Genomic DNA, 15,973 nt, shown 5'->3' on the forward strand with positions numbered 1-15,973 from the left:
TCGGAGGTGCTGTTGCCTCAGGAAGAGGAGCTAGATGCAGAGAGGATAAATGGCCACAGGTGTGACCACCGCCGTCCTTGCCGCGGTACGGGGGCCTTTGTATGGGGCCCTTTGTGAGCTGAGTTATGAACCAGATGAAGGCTGTGCAGGTGTGTGAGAATCCAGGCCAGACTCGATGGGTGGAGGCTTGGCAGAGGTGAGGGGCCAGACAGCCTCGCTAAATGTGCAGTGGCTCACTGCAGACAGTGCCCATCAGTCGCCAGACAGACCGGCTTGATCTTCAGCCCCCATGGCAGCTGCCTCTAACTGTCTGCCTCCACCTTCTGAGGCCTATAGGCGTCGCAAATGTGTGGTTTTTAAACAGATTTGGATGAGTTGTTTTCTGCACAACACACTTTTACAGACGGAGGCTGGTTCTCCACAGTGGCACCAGGGACTTGGCAGGGACTGGTGGGACAGAGCCTCAGAGCACAGCACCAGCTCCCTGGGCGAAGACGGTGCCCGTGGGACGGAAGAAAGAAGAGGCACACAGTGTTGAGGCGTGAACTCTAGTTTGCTCTTGGACATGACACACATGCCTTCTGGAAGTTTGCATGAAGCACTGCTAAAGCCACCAGTGCGGATAGGTCCTTAGATCAGGAGACCCAGAACACAGTTGTATTTGAAATCCTTCACATGCTGCAATCTCTTCAAAGAGGACTACAAGTCATCTCTAATAATGTTGTAAAATTAATTTTTTACTAAGTGCCATGGCTTTTTTTTTTTTTTTGTGGGGTAGGGCCGGTGTGTGACAGTAAAACAACAGATGCAGTGACACAGCTGGTGGGTGTTGGTTCTGGGCCCCAGTTGGGCAGTTGTATGAAAAGAAACCGAAAAGTCTCTACAGTGGTATGAACTGAAACACCTGGATTATGTGTTTTCATGTATTTGACATAAATGCACACATTCGTACGCTAAACACACATTTTTCTATATGTAATAAAATTCACACCTTTAAATAGTTAACATATATTTTATTTTAGGACCTCCCCCACGATGTGAGGACTAATAGCCACTCCCTCTCCCCCCCGGATATTAAGAGCCACATCGCAGGGCAGTGAGGCACCCCCCGCGAGGTGGGGACTAATCGCCACCCCCTCTCCCCCTCTGGCTATTAGGAGTCACCTCGCAGGGGGGTGAGGCACCCCCCACAAGGTGGGGACTAATAGCCACCCCTTCTCCTCCCGCTGGCTATTAGGGGCCATGGTGGACTCACAGCCTGTTTGATATTGTGAGTAATATCATCTCCCCCTCTGGAAATTATGAACTCTTTCACAGATGGGTGTATACTCTGTGTGTACACCGTCAAAGGGTGTACACCCATCTGTATTGGGAGTCATATCATCCTCTTCCTCCCTGAATGTTAAGAAGAATATCCCAGGATTGTTTCTACTCCCTGCATTATTGGGTGTCATATCCTCCTCTCCCACGTGGAAATTAGAAACAATATCACTGGGGGCGCGTACACCTTCTGTAACATTTAAAGTAATATCATCCCCTTCCCTCCAGGATCATGGGAACAATATCCCTGGGGGGTGTACACTTTCTGCCATATAGGTCATAATATCATCCCTCCCACCTTGAAACATTATGAAGGACCATCTCACACGGGGTATACAACCCTTGGTGCGATATTGGGAATGCAATTATCCTCTTCCCGGCATATTTGGAAAAATATCAGAGTGAGTGTACCCCTCCTGCCATATAAGGATTACTATCCTCTTCTTCCTTTCTGGATATTAGAAAGAAGATCACACGTGGGTTTGCACTTTCTTCGATATCTGGAGTCATGTCATCCTCTCTTGTCTTGAATGGCAAGAACAATGCCTTGGGGGGGGATGTACACACCCTGTCATATTGGGAGTAATATTACACTCTCCCCTCCTTGATAATTAGGAACAACATCCCATGCTCTCTGTCCCTGGATATTAGGAACAACATCACAGGTAGGTGTACACCCCCTGTGGTATTAGGAGTAATAATATGATTATTGAACATCCATGATTGATATTAACAATTATCAATGATACTATTAATAGGATACCGTTATTATGGATAATTATTTTAAATATATGATTATGCATGCTTAAAATAATTGTTAATATTGTTTTATTACCATCACTTAGTATTAACATTAATTGCTGATATCATTATTTTATTATTAATGGTGATATTACTATTGATTATTAATGCTAATCATTAACATTTTTAACTAGTATTTTACTATCTTTATTGTGATTATTAATATTGATGATTACTCTTAATTTTTCTTATACTTATTAATAATAGACTTGTTCCTGATATCCGGCGGGGAGAGGATGATATCACTCCCAATATCGAAGAAAGTGTACACCCCACTATGATGTTATTCCTAACAGCCAGGGGGTAGAGGATGACATTATTGAAACTATGGCAGTGGGTGTACATCCCTTCGGTCGTCTTGTTCCTTATATCCTGGGTGGGAGAGGATGATACGACTCCCAATATCGCAGGGGGCATAGACCTCCCCCGTGATATTGTCCCTAACATCCAAAGGTGGAGAGGATATTTCTTCTGATTTCACAGGGGGTGTACACCACCCCTATGATATGGTTCCTAATATCCAGGGGGTGAGAGGATGATATTAGTCTCCATATTGCAGGAGGTGTACACTCCCTAGTGATATTGTTCCTAATATCCAGGGAGGGAGAGGATGATATCACTCCCAATATCGCAGGTTCCCTATATCCTGGGAGGGAGACGATGATACTAGTGGCAATATCGCAGAGGGTGTACACACCCACTGTGATACTGTTTCGAATATCCAGAGGCAGAGAAAATGATATGACTCCCAATATCACAGGGGGTGTACATCCTCCTGTGATATTGTTTCTTACATTCAGGGGGAGAGGATGATATTACTCCCAATATCACAGGGGTTGTACACACGTCCTGCGATATTGTTCCTAATATCCCGAAGGGGAGAGCATATTACTCTCAATATGGCAAGGGATGTATACTTCTTTTGTAATATTGTTCTTAATATCCATGATGGGAGAGGATGATATGACTCCCAATATCGCAAGAAATGTACAGCTGCCTGTGATAGAGTTCCTAACATCTAGGTGGGGAGAGGATGATATTACTGCCCATATCTCACGAGTTGTAAAACCCCTTCGATATTTTGCCTACAATCCTGAGGGGAGAGGATATTATTCCCGATAACGAAGAAGGTATACACTCCCCTGTGACACTATGCCCAATATCCACATTGGGAGATGATGACATTACGCCCAATATCACAGGGGATGTACACCCACCCTGGGATATTGTTCCTTGTATTGAGAGAGGGAGAAGATGCTATTGCTCCCAGTAACGCAGGGGCTGTGGCTGTACACCCCTCCTGTGATATTGTTCTTAATATCCTAGGGAAGAGAGGATGACACTACACCCAATATCTCATGGGCTGTACAGTGTCCGCTCAGAGATGTGTGGGGCTCTCTTACACAGGTAACTCCTTCTCTAACTTTAGCCACATGCTGGTCATCCAGGGGCCTCCTAAAATCCAGGAGCATAAAACCAAGTGGAATTTCTGAGAACCAAAGATGGTACATGGCTCTGGTTGGGCTGCCACAGGCAGTTTTGTGAAAAGACAGATGTATTTCTCATAGTCCTGGAGTCTGGAGGTCCAAGGTCAAGGTGAGTTCAGGACTGGATCCTCCTAAGGCATCTCTCCTTGACTGTCAGATGGCATCTTCTCTTGTGTTCTCGTGCGGTTGTCCATCTATAGATGTCTGTGTCCTGATCTCTTCTTACAAGGGCATCAGTTCTAATGATTTCGTTACCTTAATCACCTCTTTAAAAGGCCTATCTCCACATACAGACACATTCTGAGGTCCTTGATTAGGACTACAACCTGGGAATCTTGGTGTATGCAATTAAACCTGAAGCAGATGGGGTCTTATAACCTGTGTCACCCAAGCTCATGCCAGAGCCCCATGAGGTAGCCCCAGGTCCCCCCTTTGATATGGTTTAGCTGTGTCCCCACCAAAATCCTGTCTTAAATTCTCGTGTGTTGTGGGAGGATGGAAGTGATAATTTGACAGCAGAGAAGACAATTGCTCCCAGGGAGGAGAGAGGGGACCCCAGACCTCCGAAGGTTGGAGGGTCCCGGGCCCTGGGCCCTGGGCAGAGCAGGCAGCCCCACCCCTGTGACACCCCTGACGATGGCTCAGGAGTTGGAAAAGGTGGAATCATATGTAGAGGCTGGTTGGGGAGATAGGAAGTTGTCGAATGAGTTTTTAAATATTTACATCAAAATTCTTACTGCACCCTTGGTGTTGGTGGGGGACCAGTGGCTTCTCCATGTGCCTGGCTTCTTCCTGGCTCTGACTCTGGGAGCCTGGCCTGGCCTAGGGCTGCTGGTTGGATTCATTGCTGGCAGTAAGTGGAAGGTGGAGGAGGGAGAGGAGCTGTCCTCACTCCTCTCTTACTCATGCCTGTCCACGGTAGCAGCCCCTCCCCAGGCATCCCTTGCCCATGATGGGGAGTGCTATTCTCACTTCCCTTGGGCCCTGCCCACCGATCTCCAAAGAATCCTGTCAGTGACTCCTTTTAATCACCTCTTTGCCTGTGACAAAGTCTTCTGGGACCTCCTGACTGATACAAGGAGAAGCCTGGCTATCTGTGCAACTTGTAAGAGTGAATTGAGTCATTCACACTGACATGTATCTACAAGTCACACAGCTTTGCAACTGGAGTGACTTTAAGCTCATCTAACCAAACCTTCCATGACAGATGAGGACACCCAGAATCATAAGATAGAAGTGACTTGCTCCCATCTGCGTCGGCCACGCTGAGACTCAAGCGCGGAGTCTAGCAAAGCACACTTCATCCTCCCTTAGAAGGAAGATCCTGCCCGCACGGCTCACCTCCACCTACCCTAGGTCTCCCCCACCTTCCCTTAGCAGGAAGGTCTTGCTGGCATGGCTCACCTCCACCTACTCTGGGTTTCCCCCACCCTCCCTTAGAAGGAAGGTCTTAGAAGGCAGCACGGTTCACCTTCCCCTAACCTAGGTCTCCCCCACCCTCAGAGGGGAGTCTTTGGGTCAGTCACAAGACTACTCCGAACATCTGTAAGAACAAATGGTTTCCAGCACAGTCCTTTCCTGGGGTCTGCATTTTCCCTCTGGGATGCTTGGAAGTTGAAGGGGTCAGGCAATTCAAGTTCTCCCCAGTATCTCAGGGGCCCCTGACACACAGGAAAATGTGCTGCTCTGCTCGCTGTTTGACTTTGATGGATGCAAATTTGTTCTAAATGAGCCTGACATTCATTAGCATGTAAACATATGTTACTGGTGGCGGCTCGCAGGGCCACATGCTGATGGATCTTGTGGGCTGTCCCCGTCGGACATCACCAGGCTGCCTGGGTCTGTGCTGCTTCTGGCTAAGGCTCCAGATGTTTTCATGCACTGTGAAGTAGACATTTTAGCTACAGGGTTATGTTTTTTTCCACAAAAGAAACACAGACAAATCTGTGAAAAGAACTTGAGTTTATGTGCCGATCTACTGGAAGGAGACTCTTAGAATGTCAGATGCTCAGTGTCTGCTTTGACTCCCGGGCAGTTCTCTATCCTGTGGCTCAGAGACTCTGTGGGGCTGAATTATACATTTGATTCCAGTTCTGCTCAATATTTCCCCACAAGTAGTGCTGTTGGTGCGACTGATGCCTTTAGAGATAGCTGCAGCAGGAACAGTCCAGAGAATAAAACACGCTATGCTAAAATATTTTGAGCTGAAGGCAATTAAGAAGCGCTCTGGCCTTCCCTCTATTTTCTGAAAAGCACACAACATAACCATATTACACAAAGACAAAAGTGCCTTTTCTCCCCTCTCTGTCAGAAAGGACGCAGGTCAATCTCTGTAGACAACTTCAGACCCTTATCATTCAGGAAACAGCACCAGAGGAATTTACACAAAAATCTATCATTTATTGGCTTTCCCACAATTTGTTGCCCCCAATGACCCAAAGTCCTTTTACTTTGTCTTGGCACTTCTATAAACGTTTATTATCCTTGTTGAAGATGTTACATAAAAGAAAGATCTGAGCTGTCTCTCTGAGATTCCCTCATTCCCTGTGTATCTCCCATGTATATATGAAATATACATGCTAATAAGCCTCCATTTGCTTTTTTGGGGGTTCATCTGTCTTTTGTTATAGGAACCCCAGCCAATGAAGCTAAGATGGGTGTAAGAAAAGATTACATTTTTCTCCCCTGTAGTAGCATTATTCTAGCAATAGCATAATTTTTTTTTTTGGTAGATTTCTGTTGAATACACACACACACACACACACACACACACACACACACACACACACAGCAATGTAAAAAGAAAGAAGTGTGGGGAGTTCTGATGAAATTTTAGGTCCCAGAGATACCTAAATATGTTGAGAAGTTGTCTTTAAACATTGATTTTTTTCCCACATTTATTCTCATATTTTTGATATTTTTTTTTCTTCTGAGATACCATTTCTAGATTGTTTTCTCTACATTTTCTTGCAAGTCCGAGAGAGTAGGCTGGTTAGTAGTGTGTCCAATGCACTCTCTCTGTCCTGGTCAGTAAAGAAATGTAGAAATAGAGAGGGATGTGAGAGTCACGCTACACAGAGATGGAAACACAGATATGAGGTAAGTAAAAACACGTGAAAACCCAGCATTTCTGGAACTCTCACCTACTCCTGTGCCGATATTCATCCTTCAGCTCTGCCTCCGTTCTTCCTTTCTTTTCTCATGTTATGGGGTCTGCTTTGGAGATGTTATCTACTTTCATTCTTCCAAAGTCAAGCTTCTAGCTTTGGTTGGAACTGCAGACCCATTTACCCATTCAGCAAATACTTTCTAAGCACATGGATAGTCACTGAGAATACCGTGGTTCACCAACATGACCGTGGCCCCTGCTCTCACGAACCTGCAGCCTGATGGGGAGAATGGGCACTAATAAGACAATCACTCTAATGGGTTTCTGATGAAGAATTCAGGAAAGCACACCAAAGAAAGGGAAGCGGGGTTCTCTAAATTTATGCTGTAAAAGAATCTGGCGTATCTTGGGATGAGAGGTAGAAAACCGATGCATTCTGGAAGGTATGATCCCCTTGCAGTCTGGAGAGAAGTAGAGGTTGATTGTTGAGGGGGGTGGAGTGTAGGGACACCACGGTCTAAACAGAGATGGGGGTGCGTGCAGAATGCCTCTTGCAGCAGGAAACAGGCACGTGCAAGGAAGTAAACACGGGAGAAAGTGGCACAAGACAAGAATGAAGGAAGGCAGGGGCTGGGAGATGATGGTAGATGCTTTATTCTCTTAACAGCAATAGGATGCTGTTGAAAGCACTTGAGGGAAGTGGGTATGACATGTTTTGTGTTTGTAAAATTATCACATTGTCTTACCAAACTATACTCCCTATTTTTTAAATTTTACTTTAAGTTCTTGGATACATGTGCCATGGTGGTTTGCTGCACCTGTCAACCCATCATCTAGGTTTTAAGCCCTGCATGCATGAGGTATTTGTCCTAATGCTCTCCCTCCTCTTGCCTCCACCCCCCAACAGGCCCCCGTGTGTGTCGTTCCCCTCCCCGTGTCCATGTGATCTCATTGTTCAACTCCCACTTATGAGTGAGAGCATGTGGTGTTTGGTTTTCTGTTCCTCTTTTAGTTTGCTGAGAATGATGGCTTCCAGCTTCATCCATGTCCCTGTAAAGGACAGGAACCCATTCTTTTTTATGGTTGCATAGTATTCCGTGGTATATACGTGCCACATTTTGTGTATCCAGTGTATCATTGATGGGCACGAGATATCCTCTTAACATGTGATCCAGCTATTGCACTGTTCGGTATTTATCCAAAGGAGTTGAAAACTTGTGTTCACAGAAAAACCTGCACACGGACATTTATAGAAGCTTTAATCATAATTGCTAATTTTATTGCAGCTCTATTCATAATTGCTCAAACTTGGAGGCAACGAAGAAACCAAAATGTTCTTCACTAGGTGAGTGGATAAATAACCTGTGATACATCCAAACAATGGCATATTCTTCAGCACTGAAAAGAAGTGAGCTGTCAAGCCATGAAAAGACACGTAGGAACTTTAAACATGCACGGCTACACAAAAGAGACCTATCAGAAAAGACTAAAGGACATTCAGAAAAAGGCCAGACTATGGAGTGAAACTATCCGTGGTTCCTAGGTGTTGGGAAGAGGGAGAGATGATGAGGTGGAACATGGAAATTTTTAGGATTTTAGTGCAACTGCTCTGTACGATGCTATCATGGTGGATACATGTCATGACACATTTGTTCAAACCCATAGAACCAGCACCAAGACGGAGCCCTCATGTAAACTGTGGACTCTGGGTGACAATATGTCAACGTCGGTTCTTCAATTGTTACAAACGCTCCCTCTGGGCAGGAGAGTTTTTAGTGGGGGAGGCTGTGCACGTGGGGGAAGGGAAGGCATATAGAAGGACTCTCTGCACCTTTCCCTCAATTTTTCTGTGAAGGTGAAACTGCCTAAAAGCTAGTGTATTTTTTAAAAATAAAAGGAAAAAAAGGAAACAAAAAGTCCTCACGAAAATCAAATGAGAAAATGATCACACTGGGTGCTTCAGGTCAAAATGGAAGAACAAGGGCTGTATTTACCATCCCACCTGATGACTTTTTCCTCACTGCTTTTCAGCATTTTTTTGGAGTCTAGTCAGTGCAATAAGGCAAGTTAAAATATATAAAATGCACCCTTATTAGAAAATAAGATTTAAAACTATCTGTATCTGCAGGTGACGTGATCACCTGTGTGGAAAATCTCCTGAAATCACAAAAAGCCACTAAAACTAATAATAATAAATTACTTACTAATAAGTGAGTTTGTGTTTAGCTTGTATCTTGCAAACTTTCCATAAGCAGTATTTATCTCTTTATACACTGGCAAAGAAATAATTGGAAATGGAAATTTTCAAAGCAATATTATAGCACATCAAAACATGAAATACTTCAGACTAAATCTGACAAAAGATGTGTAAGATCTATAGACTGAAAAGCAGGCAGTGATGTTGAGATAAATTAAAGAACTAAATAAATGAAGTGATATATTGTGTCCATGGATCAGCAGGCTCAATATTGTTAAGATGTCAGTTCTGCGCTTGTGGATCAGAGGTTTAATGCAATTCCAATCAAAATCACAGCATGATTTTTATTTTTTATTTTTATTTTTCAGTAGAAATGAACTAGCGGATTCCAAAATGTGTCTGGAAATTTAAAGAACCCAACAGAGCTAAGACAACTTGGAATAAAACGGTGGAGGACTTACCTGAACTACCAAGATAGTGTGGTATTGGTATAATAAGAGAAAACTGGGTTAATGAAACCTCCTAGAGGGTCTAGTAATAATCTCACAAACATGTTACATATACGTAGTAGATTTTTGAATAAAGGTTCAAAGACATCAAATTAGAGAAAGGACGATAATGATGATAGAAGGATTAAATACTGTAGGCCAAAAAGAGAAAAAAGAGCTCCTGTTAAATATCTTCACATTGTTGTCACTCATGCAATTCAATTCACATTTTGTGTGTCTAAAAGTTGAGCAGACCTCTTCATTCTCTTTCCCCAATTCACTCCACAGAGATGCTGATGTCTTTCAGTGGAACTTGGAAGTTTGCTATTCTTCTTAAAATGACTCTCTTATATACTGTTTATGCAAGAAGTTGTGGGACTATAACTTACAAATACTGTTCTAAACCTTGGAATCACACGTTCCCCTTTTTCTCTACTTATCGTTTCTAGTAAGTTTCCCATTTCCTCTTTCTCCTTCATATTTACACTGCATTCCTTTTAGTTCAGGCTTTTGTTACCCCACTTGATCTCTTGATGTGGTCACCTGAATGCCCTTCGTGTTCCAGCCTCCTGGAATCCTTCCTTCATGACCCTGCAGAACTGCCCTCCAGACCCGCAGGTGTGACCCGGAATCAAGGATCTCAAAGCCGAGTGGGATCTGAGAGGCTATCTAGACCAATCCTCCATTACAGACGTAAACCTTTTGATGACTTCACTTCGGAGCCCAAAATATTTGCACTGCAGGCAGAATCACCTAAATCACTTAATGTGATGTTCAGTCTTCCTGTGGTATTTTCCTCTCTGCATCTCCCTACTTTCGGTCAGCCATTTCTCACTCATGACACCGAACCCTTCATTCACATCACATTATTGTTCTTCTCCACACACACACACTTGTTTTCTGCCTGGGTTTTTTGTTACATTATTCCCTCTCCTGGAACTACCATTTTCAAAGATCTGACTACAGAATTTTAACGTATTCCTCAGAATGACTCACATATCACATATTCGACCAAATGGCTGCAGATTCTGTCACCTCCTCTCTTGTCCTATGGCAACATGGAGAATCTTCTTCTCTTAGCCAATAGGATTTATCATGGTCCTTCTTTATCTTAACAATAGTTTAGCAGGACTGAGAACTGGGAAGTAGATTTTTCTCCCAGGGGTGAGCACTGTCTTAGTTTAGCAGATCTCCCTGGGTCTCCACTCTGGTTGTAGAAAAGCAGCCCATAGGGCATGGTGGGGAGGAGAAGAAGGGGAATTAAGCTGCGGTGCAAGAAGATGGACAGTTGTGACCCGTACTCCGGGGTTGGGAGTTGAGGCCACTAGGAAGGAGAAGCTGTAAGGATGAAGACGAGGCATAAAAAGTGATGCAGGCCGGGTACGGTGACTCATGCCTGTAATCCCAACACTTTGGGAAGCCAACGTGGATGGATCACGAGGTCAAGAGTTCAAGACCAGTCTGACCAATATCGTGAAGCCCTGTCTCTACCAAAAATACAAAAATTAGCTGGGTGTGGTGGCACATACCTGTAGTCCAGCTACCCGGGAGGCTGAGGCAGGAGAATCACTTGAACCCAGGAGATGGAGGTTGCAGTGAGCCAAGATCATGACACTGCACTCCAGCCTGAGTGACAGAGCGAGACTCCATCTCAGAGAAAAGAAGTGATGCATAGTATCAAGACTGCCTGAGGAGAAAAGGCAATCAGCAACCTTCTCCAGGGTGGGATAGCTGAAGACCCTTTAAGAACAAAGGTGTCTACTTTCCTTCTTAGGATGCTCTATCGTGATTTAATGAACCCCTCACAATCTACTGTATTCAGTATTTGGCATGAGTCAATTTAGGGGAATTCTAGAAAACATAGCTGGCTGTTATCAGGTTAATGTAGATTGGGAGGAAGGGAAAAACCCCAGGAGCCACGTAGGAAGGACAATACGTGAAAACAGAAGAAACTTGGAGTCAGTTCGCCCTTCAAACAAAATCCAGTTTCCAGAAGACATTGTGAGGGCTGCTGGGTCTTCCTCACCTGCAGATGGGGGATTCCAGATACTTATACTTGAATCTCACAGGATGGGGTGATCACCACCTGCTCTCAAATGGGATGAGTTACAATATCTTCTATCGGGAGGCGGTAAATAAGAGGTTAGGTACACGTCTGTAGTCATCACAATTCAGTCAAGATTGCTATTTTTACTTCCATGTCATAGATAGAGAGCATGATGCTTGTGGAAATGATTTGCTCAGGGTCTCACCATCAAAAGTGGCAGAGGAAAGATTCCAACATGTTTTAAAAGCTGCAAACTGAGCTGACTCCCACCCATGCTGTCATACCAACTGAGATTTCAATCCTCCTGAAGGCAGGAAACTTATTCCATTTGCTTTTATAATCTCCATAACACTAATGAGCAAGTTTTATACTCTCCATAACACTAATGAGCAATATTCAAAGTAGCACGGAATATTTTGCTGACTCAAGGGGTAAAAGAAGAGACTTAAATGACACCATCACAAGTCAACATTCAAGGAACAGAGACATTTAGCATTAGCTGTCTCAGTCAAATCAACATAAACATGCACACTTATCCTTTACATGGGAGTAAGACAGCAAACACAATTGAAAAAATGAGCCAACTGTAAAAAAATTTGTCACAAAGGGATGGATTTAGACAGAGCAGTGAAGTAGGTTATAAAATGGTCAGCATAATCCATTTTAATGAATTATTAGCTGAAACATGCAAAGCATTTAGGATTTCTGGGAGAAGTGTACAAACACACCAAATGTTTGTCCGACATTTTCTTCACTGCTTCTGTCTTTCCACAGGGCTGGAGATGTTGACCAACGGCCTTGGGAGGAGAGGTTGCAGCTGAGCCCACACCCTCTCAAACTCCTTCAGACTGTTTGTTTTTGTAGACTACTTTACCATTAACAACAAATCCTAAGATTTAATCAGTACAGCAGTCATTGGCCAGAGTTCAAATTTCTGATTCGAAGGAATCTGCACTCTGCCTGCCAGGATCGACTATTAATGGCTTTGTCCACACAGGAGCTGTGTCTTTGCTCACTACGGAACAGTATTGAGGCTTCAAAAGGGGTATTTTGCTGGTCACCTCCTGGTCATCCTGCTCACCAAGAGCAGATACTGTTCTCAGCCCCTTACATTTACAAGGTCGTTTAATTCTCACATAGCCCTTTCAGATAGATGCGACTATTACCCCCATTTTACAGAGGAGGAAACCGAGAGGCAGAGGACATAGGTGAATTGTCCCAGATCACAGAGCTGGCTATGGAGCTGGGACTTGCACCCGGCCAGCCTGGCTCCAGAGTTCACTGCCCTCCTCCTGTACAGCACGTGTGACCTGCAGTAATCACCGCCCAAACAGGCAGGCACTGCGGATAGCCAAGCACACCTCTTCCGCCTTCAGCACGGAGGAAGGTTCGTTTTCATTCTGGTGTTCAGCTCAGGACTGTTTTTATCACAAGGACGCACCACCCAGAAAGCTCAGTCATGTGCCGTTACCTTCTACGGTCATGGTTTTCTACTTTTTGGCCCCATTTTCCTGAGGACTTGGCCTGCTGGGACGTGAATGATGCGTTACTACTGTAGAGACAGAGGTTCAGATCTAGTGGCACAAACAGCGACGGACCCCATGGAAATGCGGGCGTGGCCCCTCCATCCCAACAGCCTGCATGGCTGCTCCATTCTGCTCCCATCACACACGTACCCACCCAGCCAAGCCCCTTCTCCTTTCCCCCACTGGATTCATCAAATCAAACCTCGCTGTCCTTGGCAAATGTACCATTAATTTACTTACTGCCCAGTAAAAAAGCACACTTCCAGTTAACATGACACCCCCGCTACGATAGAACAGCCTTAATTCACACATGACGCAGAGGAACAGAGGGAGGAGGGGTCGAGGACCATCCTGGAATCGGCAGCTGTTTTCTGGGGGAAAGCCTCCGTCCCCCCTGAGCCCGACACTTGTGCCACACTATCCCCATGGTGTCTGAAAGCTCCATGAAGACAGGCTCACTCTGACCCCTTCACACCCACAACGCCAAAGAGGAGCCAGGTGTTCAGGAAAAGTCTCCTGCTAGTGCTGAAGACAGGAATGATTCCTCGAGGTGCCCAGAATGTCAGGAGAAAAGGCACCATGTGGACACCTTCCAGGTGAATTCTGGAATGACTCTGCCGAATGCCAGTCATCCTTTTACAGAACAAAACCAATACCGGAAAACATGTGTCGCCAGCAGAGAGATGGTCCTTTTAACGGCTTACAAACACACCTACGTTACGCTGAATTTATCTCAAGCCACCCTCTCTGTGCTAATGTAAAAAGTCTCCTTTATTAACCAGTAGCCTTTTTCATCTGGTGCTTTTTAACAAGCAAGACGGTCCTGTAACACTCAGGCATTGTTGAAAACGTCAAATGGAAGCCTAGAATCCTCTTCCGTGCAGCTTCACTGCAAAGTATTTTGACGTGAGCCAAATCGTGCTATTCCTACATCTCCATGGGAAACTCAAGGCTTCATCAAGGAAACGCAGCATCATTTCTGCTAGTTACAGAAATTGGTGGTGGGGGGGATGGGGTTGAGGGAACATTACATAGAAAGCAACCCCGATAATCACCTGCATGAGAGCCACACTGGCCGGCAAGCCCCGGTCTGCTCAGTCTCTGCACAATCACAGACTTGAGACCTGGAGGGCAGACACCTGGCACTGCTGACCACCCCAAGGTCATGGCCTCTGCCCCTTCTCTGCTGCCCATCAGTTCCAAGCTTCTGGCAACACCGCCTGCTGCCCCCACTGCCTCATCGACTCTTCGTGAAAAGCAAATGTTGCCAGGATAGCTTATGAGTACATTTGCCAGGAAAGCAGCTCCGATTGACGCTGAAACCCCCTTCTCACACCCCTGGCAGCTCCCTTGCCCCCGATGTGCACATGCTTGCAGCTCTGACCTTGCTCAGTGTCCACACAGGCTCTGTCCCCTGGAGAGCCAAAGGCAGACTCAATGTTGAGTCAGAAATACACAAAGAGGGTGAAGATTACGAACTGCCTGCCCCCCAAAACACAGGTTGAAATCCTCACCCTCAATGTGATGCTGTCAGGAGGTCTTTGGGAGGTGATGAGTTCCCGAGGCTGGAGACCCTTGAATGGGATTTGTGCCTCAGAAAGGGGCCCAGCAAATCCCTCACTCTCCCATTGTGTCAGGGCCAGAGAGAAGGTGTGTGCCAACCGGGAAGGAGTCCACACCAGAATCCACCCGTGCGGCACCCTGATCCTGCCATCCAGCCGCTAGAACTGTGAGAAACAAATTCCTGTTGTTCATAAGCCACTCAGTCAATGATGTTTCGTTACAGCAGCCTGAGCTGCCTGAGATGACGATGCTCACTGCCCTACAGAAACGGCTACTCCCCTCTCCCAGAAAGAGGGGTTTAATTAAAATCCCTGTCTCTCCTCGCGGCCACCACAGATCTCACTCCCCCACCCCAAAAGCCAGCAGTTGCTAGGATTAAAGGAAACAGAGGATTGTTTTAGACCAGCCCCTCCATATCGATCTGAAGCCTATAACTTTGCCCACTTCCATGGTGGCCGTGTCACTGCAGTGCCCATGTCAGCTCTGTGTCTGCACTGGGTCCCAGGCTGTGCACAGACTCTTCTAGCTGCCCATCCAGCACAGCCATTTCCCCTTCTGCTTTGGAGGCTGTCCTTCGATATCGAACTCCCACCTTTCTGCAACCCAAGGCCTTCTGATCCAGACATTCGGGGTGAGCTCAGCCATGTACTGGAGTCCTTGACTCAGGTAACCCAGGCCCAAGGCGTTGGCACCAACGATCTACTGGCTGTGGGGTCTGCACAGCCACTAGCTGTTCCAGCCACTCCAGGGCCTGGGAGGGGAGGCAGAGGAACCTGTGAAGCTGCCAACAGCCATACGGGGACAGGGGCCCCTGGGATGAGGAGGATGCCATGGAAGGAAATTCAGAGAAAGAGCCCCAAGGCTGGACGGGTCATGCCCAAAGCCTACACTGCTGAATTTTCCAGGTTTCTGAACTCAATCGCTGACCCACACAGCACATGTTTCCTGAGTGCTGACCCCGCGTGCCATTGGATACGGCAATAAAGTAGGACCCCCACCCACCCCTTCCCCGACACATACACAGGCCTGGGGACCCAGTTGGCACCGTGAGCCAGGGAAGGGGGCCATTTCAGACGGACAGTGGGTGCAGCCTTGCCAAAGCCCAGCAGTCACCTCCACTGCCACAGCCAGGCTGAGTCCAGATCTGTCGCACAGAAACCTGACCCTCTCAAGAGCATGCCTGAGCTCATTAGGGACAGACACCGTCTCCTGCTGATCTCCAACACTTTCTCTGCATGTCTAGTTACAAACGGACGACGCAGTCTCGGAAGCACAGCTGTGATTCTGGAGACAGATCCCAGGCCTCACCCTGCTCCTCTCCGTGGTGCCATTGATGGGGAGGGGCCGGTATGGCTGCGAGGCCGCATACCCACAGCCACCATGCCACGGAGACACGGGCCTTCGATGGTTACTTCTGCCAAAGAACCCTGCTGCG

The 15,973-nt window shown here is 46.1% G+C and overlaps 1 protein-coding gene and 1 long non-coding RNA gene across 2 annotated transcripts in view; one reads left to right on the forward strand and one right to left on the reverse strand.

Moving 5' to 3' along the window:
* LOC106995887 (disco-interacting protein 2 homolog C-like) overlaps window positions 1-9,422 on the forward strand; it is a 202,880-nt gene extending 193,458 nt beyond the window's left edge. The window contains exons 7-8 of the mRNA XM_077978911.1: window positions 8,004-8,062; window positions 9,286-9,422. Coding sequence (XP_077835037.1) covers window positions 8,004-8,062 — 59 coding nt within the window. The 3' untranslated portion in view covers window positions 9,286-9,422. The remainder of the gene's footprint in view (window positions 1-8,003; window positions 8,063-9,285) is intronic.
* LOC106995573 (uncharacterized) overlaps window positions 1-15,973 on the reverse strand; it is a 131,566-nt gene that overhangs the window by 23,399 nt on the left and 92,194 nt on the right. The gene's annotated exons all lie outside the window — the stretch shown is intronic.

Source organism: Macaca mulatta, chromosome 19 (assembly GCF_049350105.2).
Source record: "Macaca mulatta isolate MMU2019108-1 chromosome 19, T2T-MMU8v2.0, whole genome shotgun sequence".
Classification (NCBI taxonomy): domain Eukaryota; kingdom Metazoa; phylum Chordata; class Mammalia; order Primates; family Cercopithecidae; genus Macaca; species Macaca mulatta.